This window comes from Phanerochaete carnosa, assembly GCF_000300595.1.
Source record: "Phanerochaete carnosa HHB-10118-sp unplaced genomic scaffold PHACAscaffold_1, whole genome shotgun sequence".
In the NCBI taxonomy this organism is placed as follows: Eukaryota; Fungi; Basidiomycota; class Agaricomycetes; order Polyporales; family Phanerochaetaceae; genus Phanerochaete; species Phanerochaete carnosa.
The window spans coordinates 555968-563548 of record NW_006767628.1 but is presented as its reverse complement, the minus strand read 5'-3'; the positions used below and the strand labels follow the sequence as shown (position 1 = coordinate 563548).

The 7581-nt window shown below is 51.4% G+C and overlaps 1 protein-coding gene across 1 annotated transcript; it reads right to left on the bottom strand.

The window, feature by feature from the left end:
* Positions 1-5992: 5992 nt before the first annotated feature.
* On the bottom strand, positions 5993-7282 carry PHACADRAFT_189427 (uncharacterized protein; the record flags this gene model as incomplete). The annotated part of the gene is made up of 3 exons (XM_007389701.1): positions 5993-6422; positions 6531-6723; positions 7204-7282. 3 exons carry the CDS (start codon positions 7280-7282, stop codon positions 5993-5995), a joined length of 702 nt encoding a protein of 233 aa, XP_007389763.1.
* Positions 7283-7581: the final 299 nt, after the last annotated feature.

Genomic DNA, 7581 nt, shown 5'->3' with positions numbered 1-7581 from the left:
GGGGCTAGGTAGCGACAAAGGGGAGCCTTATATACTAGTCAGGTTGCGCACGGACCAGGCTTTACATAAGCGACTGGTGTTACGGCGACTGCTAGTGTTTAGGGGACTTAGGCGGGGAAACGAGGGCCGGTGTGTCATACCATATGACGTTGTCGGGCCGACGGGAATAGGAAGTCCGTTGCCGATCGGATTCGAAGATAGATGGGGCCAGTGTGTCATGGCTTATGACGTTGTCGGGCCGACGGGGATCGGATCTCCGATGGAGATTGGAGTGCGGTTGTTACCGAGGAAGCATGATGCGGCGACGAGGCGGCGGCGATGCAGGTGCATCTGATGCGCTGATGCGTGTCCATCGGTGATGCGTTCTCGAGGTGTTTTAGCGCGCGGTTATGGCTTGTAAACTGGCGCCTATGCGCCGACGACGTTTGGAGGATCGTATAATCGCGGAATAAATTGGAGAAAATGGGAATAAAATAGGAGGCCGGGGCTACGCCCACGACATTACCCCCCCCCTACAATCGAGACTCCTGGCGAGAAGATATGGCGTGTATTCTGCCTGTTTCCCACTCAAATTCTGCCGCTTTAGGATTAGTGGCGAGTGTAGAGCTGGGATCGGTGTGTTCATAGATAGGCTTGAAGCAACTGTGGAGTTCGCTGAAGGAGGTGGTGGAGATCTGTCGTGGTGCCGAGGGGTTTTGCTTATGGAAGTCGCGTATGCGTTCTTTAGCATGTACGTCTTTGGTGGGAATCCATTCGTCGGCACCTTGTCTGTATCCTTTCCATCTGATGAGGTACTGGAGCTGTCTGCGATAGACGCGTGAGTCCAGAATCTTTTCGACTTCATATTCTTCCTCGTTATTGACTACCACTGGCGGAGGAGGTGTAGGTTTGTTCATCCCGTTGTCGTGATAAGGGCTTAGCCTGTTGACATGGAAGACGGGGTGAACCTTGAGCCAGTTGGGTAGTTCGAGGCGATAGTTAAGTTCTCCTATAACTTCGGTGATTGTAAATGGCCCTAGCTGTCGGGGTCCCAGTTTACAGGTTTGCTGGTGGATTGAGACATCCTTTGAAGATAACCAGACTTTGTCTCCGACTTTGAAAGAGTGAGGCGATCTTTTACGAGTTTCGTAGTCGGCCTTCATTTTTTCTTTAGTCTGACGGAGAGCTGCTTCTGCTTCTTTACGGATTTTGGCCATATTGTCTAGTCTGTCGTTTAGTGCGGGGATATTGGAATGTTTCCCTGCTGGGACAGTGAAGTCGGGCCTGTATCCGTAGAGTACTTCGAAGGGGGAATGTTCGTTTCCAGCGTGTACTCGCGAGTTGAGTACAAACTCTGCCATTGGGAGCCATTCATCCCAGTCGTCTTGATGTTGTGAACAGAATAACCGGAGGAATTTAGATACCTCGGCGTTCTTTCGTTCGACTTTGCCGTTTCCTTCTGGATGGTAGGCTGTAGTTAAACCCGACTCTATACCGAGTCGCTTATATAAACCTCGCATGAAGCGGGCTGCGTATTGTGGTCCACGATCAGAGAAGATCTTGCGCGGGAGACCGTGGTGTCTAAATACTTCGTGAAAGTGTATTTCGGATGCTCCTTCCGCTGTGAGAGTAGTGCGGCAGGGCGCGAGATGTACTTGGTCGCTGTAGTGGTCGACGTAGACGGTGACTGCGTCGTATTTCCCTGGGGATTTTGTTTGAGGAAGGGGGCCAATCATATCGACTCCAACGTGTTGCCAAGGCCCGTCAGGGACTTCTTGTGGTTTGAGAGTCGATTTAGGGTGTTTAGCTCCTTTGTACCTCTGACATTTATCACAGCCTGCCACGTATCGAGTTATGGCGGAGTTCATTCCTGGCCACCAGTAATAGCGGGAGACTAATTCTATTGTCCCGTGTTTTCCTGGGTGTCCGGCCGTAGGGGTATCGTGACAGGACTCGATGATTTTATTACGGAGGGTGGCGTCGTTTGGTATGTAGAGCTTGCCCTTGTAATAGACGAGTCTGTCGTTTTCTTCCCATTCAGTTAATCCGTTGACTAGTTTGCGAGGCCCTTTTACTCGGAGGCTAGAGAGTGCGGTGGAGACCTCGTCGTCTAGTGAGGCTACATTGCGAACTTCTTTCTCTAGCGGTGAGCTTGTGATGAAGGCTGTAGCGGCTAGTCGCGCGAAATGTGCTGGACCTAGTCCTGAACTTTGTGTAGCACTAACAAATCTGTTGTCAGGCAGGACCACTTGCATTTGGTTATCCATGTCATCAGATATGTACTGAGAGCTGGGACGGGAGAGTGGGTCTGCCACGAGATGTGTTTTGCCTGGCTTATGAGTTAACACGAAGTCGTAGTCGGCTAGTTCAAGAGCCCATCAAGCTTGTCGTCGTGTAAGTCGTTGTGCTGTACGCCAGTATTGGAGGTTAGCGTGGTCGGTCCAGATTTTGAACGGCTTGGGTAATCCTTCTAGAAAATGACGCCAATCTCTTAGAGCTTCGATTATGGCCAGCAGTTCGCGATCGTAGATTTCATAGTTGCGTTCTGCAGCGTTCATGGTCTGTGATTGGAAGGCGATTGGGTGCCATAGAGTGTCGTTTGGATCTAACTGACTGATTTCTCCTCCAGTAGCGTAGCCGGAGGCATCAACTTGTACGCGTGTATCTCGATCGGCGTGCCAGAGAGCGAGCACTGGTTCGGTAGTAAACTTAGACTTCAGTGTATCGAAAGCCTGTTGCTGTGCAGAGCCCCACATGAAAGGAATGTCTTTTTTTGTGAGGTCGTGCAACGGGCGGGCTATCTTAGAGAAGTCCTGGATAAACCGGCAATAGAAGTTGGCGAACCCGATGAAACCTCTAACATCTTTCAGGTTTGCGGGCGTAGGCCATTCTGTGACCGCTTTTACTTTTCCTGGGTCCATGCTGACAGATCCTTCGCTGATGAGTAATCCGAGGTACTCGATTTGGTCTTTCTCGAATTCGCATTTTTCAGGACGTAGATAGAGGTCGTATTCCTTGAGACGCTCTAGTACTTCATGTACTATTTTTCGGTGTGATGCGAGATCTGAAGACCAGATGAGGATATCGTCCAAATATACTGCGACTTTCCCTTCGGCGATGAGGTCTGCGAAGATCGTGTCCATGAGGGCTTGGAAGGTTGCCGGCGCGTTGGTCAGCCCAAAGTACATGACTCGTGGTTCGAAAAGTCCTCTATTGGTGGCAAAGGCTGCTTTCCATTCGTCTCCAGCTTTAATCATAACATTGGTGTATCCCCAACGGACGTCAAACTTAGAGAAGATTCTTGCGCCTTGTAGCTTGTTGATAATGTCGTTAGCTAGGGGCAGCGGGTATCTATTCTGGATAGTGGCGTCGTTGAGTTTTCGATAGTCTTGGATAAGCCTTAGCTTGCCATCCTTCTTCTTGATAAAGAAGACAGGCGAAGCGATAGGCAACTTGCTGGGGATGATGTAGCCTTTTTTGATTGCATCGTTGAGGAAGGCTTGTAACTCCTGATTTTCTGCTGGGCTCATCGGGTAGACTTTGGATCGGATCGTTGAAGGAGCGTCCGGTTTGAGGTCGATGGCGTAATCCCAGGCTTTATGTTCAGGGAGCCTTGTTGAGTCTGTTTCAGAGAAGACATGGGCGTGGCGATGATATTCCTTTGGAACGAGTTGCTCGAAGGTTTTCGAGTACTTTTCCTTGTTTTGCTCAACGGCTACCTTCTGGGAATAGGTATAGCCTGCTAGGCAATAAACTTCGTCTGTAGCATTGTCAAGTATACCGGCCTTCACCTAGGCCCGGCGTTCTGCTCGATTAGCTTCGACTTTAGTTAAACTTGGCGACGCAGGTAAATCAGGCGATGCTTCTGAGCTGTCAGGAAGCGTCATTTCGCCTGTTTCCCAGTCTATGGTGGGGTTGACTTTCTTTAGCCATGGTAGTCCGAGGATAATGTTCTCGGGACCGATGTCTGTGACGAAGAAGTCATATTCTTCTGGAGCTCTGGAACCGATTTTGACCTTGAGTTTAGCATAGTGTGTTATTGCACCAGCGCTATTGGTTGATCCGTCAATGTTTCGGAGACCTATCTGTCGTTTGAGCGGTTGTTTATAGATGTTATTTTCTCGTGCAAATTTCTCATGTAGGAAGTACCCGGTGGCACCGGAATCGATCATAGCAGGAGTGCGTAGAGATTTATTTATTCCTGATATTGTTACAAATACGCGAAAGTGGGACGAGAGGTGATCTATTAACGATACAGTACACGACGAGATATGGTCCGAAGGATCAGAGTCCGAATGTACAAGAGCCGGCGCTGTTGAAGGCCGCTCATCTAAACCGGGCACCAGAGCTGCAGCTCTAGTCTGGGCCCTTGCTAAAAACCCTGGCTAAGCTTTGCCATCAATTCAGCCTGTTGTTTCTGCATCAAGACCACCATGTCTTTGAGACTAGCTACGTCGGCAGCCGAGTCTTGAGACGTAGAGATGGAAGCAGGTGTAGAAGGGCTTGTCGACGATGAAGCTCAGACCGATTGCGGTTTTGGCGGCTGTCCGTTTAGTCTTGACAGGCAGAGCTTTTTCCAGTGACCGGGTTTACCACAATGTTGGCACTTGGTGTCCTCGTGCGCGCCGTCTGCCTTGTGACCTTTGGAACCGCAGACGCGGCAACGACCGACTATGAGCTTATTGTATTGCCTCTTGATCTCCGCAGGGTCCTTGAGACCCTGAAACAGGTCGTCGAAGCGTGCAGCGGAGATGTCCATGGCATCGATGTCCATTGCGTTCGGGTCGCGGAAACCGGAGGAGCGCGTCGTTGTCGATGACCGGGGCTGCGAGGCTGGTTTGCCTTGATTGGCCGCCAGGTCTGCCTTTTGTAAGTCGATCGTTGCTCTGTAGTTTTTCACCATGTTGTAGTCTGTGGCCAGGGGGGCAAAGTAGGACAGCCTATTGAGGTAATCTGAATTCATCCCGGACTTGAGACGATCGTAGAGGTCGTTATTTGACCAGCCGGTACGACAAGAGTAAGTCTCGAAGTCAGAGAGGTAATCCGCGAATGTCCGATCGCCTTGTTTGATCGACATGAGCTTCTGCTTGGCCTCGTTCTTCGCGTCAACAGGTTCGAATTTAGCCGAGAACTGCTTGACGAACTTGTCCCAGTCAGCGTTGAATGGAGTGCGTCCATTGGAAAGTTCGTCGATGTGAGGGCGTGCCCAGACCGCTGCTTCGTCCGTCATGAAGGATAGGATACCAGTGATCATTTTGAGCAGGTCCATTACCCAGTTGCTGGCATGGTCGAGGATGATGGCGTCTTGAGCATTTCGCGAGGCGAATATCTCTTTGTTTCCTCGGACGTATACGCGGAAGGCGCTGCGGAACAATCTAGCTTTTTCGGATGATTTACCGTCGAAGGTGGCTGGTTTCTCGACGAAGGACCAGGACCGGGTGGAAGAAACCGTGGCGACCGGCTGGCGCGCGTGTGCTACGAACTGGTTCACAGTCGTCGTGAGGTTGTTGACGTTTTGGACCAGTGTGACCATGAGGTTTAGTACGTCCTGCATGGTGGGTTGTGGTGCTGGGGGTGGAACATCCATTGTTTTGGCCGGTTATTCTAGGTGGTATCGCTCACGAATTCGTCCTTCCTGTTCGCTATTGATGAACAGGTAAGGTGGGTTTTCGGAGGTGACTGGTCGCGTCTGGTGCTCGTAGTAGCAATTTGGACAGAGATAGTTTGTGCAAGTGTTTAACTGTCTTCTTTCGTCCAAATAGTAGTCTCGAGCTTCTTCGAAGTTGAAGACGTGAGCGAAGGCCGCGCAAACTAAGCGAGTGTCTGCCACTGTTTCTGATTCGTCCGATAGGACAGAGAACGGATTTATAGAAAGTGGAAAGGGAGTTCTAGGAATAATTGTACTAGTTCTAACTTGACGAGATGGTCGAGTGCGTAATCTAGTACGTATGGATCGAGGATTCGTTCCTCGTCGTAGTCTATGTATTCGAAAACTATATATTCGTCCAGCTTTCTAATCGAAGTAACCGTTGACCCAAACCGCATGAAGTGCTTTAAAAATCTGGACTCGGTTACGCCGTAGTCCTTTGAACGAGATCCCGCCGATCTGCTTCAATCCTGAGTCCCAGCGATTCCACTCCTCGATACTGATGACACGTGAGACGTCTTTGAGGGTGCAATCGAGGTGAGCGAGGAGGTCGCGAAGCTTGAAGACGGCGTTGATGTCGTCGGTTAGAACGTCGGGGCAGTTGAGCGACTCGAGCACGTTGAAGCGTTTAAGGGTGGCGGCAAATTTCGGCGCGAAAATGCAGGCGAGGTCGGCGGCCGTGTAGCGAGAGAAGTCGATGGTGACGGGCTTCAGGGCGATGGAGGTGTAGGTCGGGGCGGCGATGAGGCGATCTGCTAGAGAACGGCTGGAAGAGGTGCTGGCGTGCACGTTTTGCCTAGTGCGGGCTTGGTCTCATTGTGCCTGGAAGTGCTGGCGGTCGTCGTGAGCTGCGAGCTTGGCCTGCTCGACTGCGTCCCAGTCGATGGTAGGGAGAGCGACGGACGGAGGCGGGAGTGTAGAGACGTGCCTAACAACGGCACGGAGCTCGGTGGTAGTGTACTGGTGTGGGGCGCCTGCTTCACGTTCTCGACTAAGTTGGTCGAATACGGCTTCGGGCAGCATGCGTCGGAGGCGTGGGTGACGCTCGTCCGCGAGGCGTTTGAAAGCGCGGGGGCGGTCGGGCAAATCCTTCGGCACTGGTTTTATGCAGGGATTAGCGCTATGCGCGTACGTCTGCCACCAATCGCCGAAGAGACTTACTCTTCAAACGGTAGGAATAAACTTTTTTAAAACTGTGCACAGGGCACTGGATAGGGGGAATAGTCTGGGTGCATGAAGATCTCAACCTAATGATGTGGACTTGCGTCGACACACCACGAGGGATACTGCGTGGATCTAATCAGAAGGCGGCGCCGACGAGGTCTGGCGACTGATGTGTTAGCTTATTCAGCTAGCCCAATTAACCAAGTGTATTAGCAATCTGTACTACAATACAAGTGAAGGCTTACCTAGCCCAATTAACCAAGAGGTTGAAATGGGGCTAGGTAGCGACAAAGGGGAGCCTTATATACTAGTCAGGTTGCGCACGGACCAGGCTTTACATAAGCGACTGGTGTTACGGCGACTGCTAGTGTTTAGGGGACTTAGGCGGGGAAACGAGGGCCGGTGTGTCATACCATATGACGTTGTCGGGCCGACGGGAATAGGAAGTCCGTTGCCGATCGGATTCGAAGATAGATGGGGCCAGTGTGTCATGGCTTATGACGTTGTCGGGCCGACGGGGATCGGATCTCCGATGGAGATTGGAGTGCGGTTGTTACCGAGGAAGCATGATGCGGCGACGAGGCGGCGGCGATGCAGGTGCATCTGATGCGCTGATGCGTGTCCATCGGTGATGCGTTCTCGAGGTGTTTTAGCGCGCGGTTATGGCTTGTAAACTGGCGCCTATGCGCCGACGACGTTTGGAGGATCGTATAATCGTGGAATAAATTGGAGAAAATGGGAATAAAATAGGAGGCCGGGGCTACGCCCACGACAAGTACGAACGAAATGAT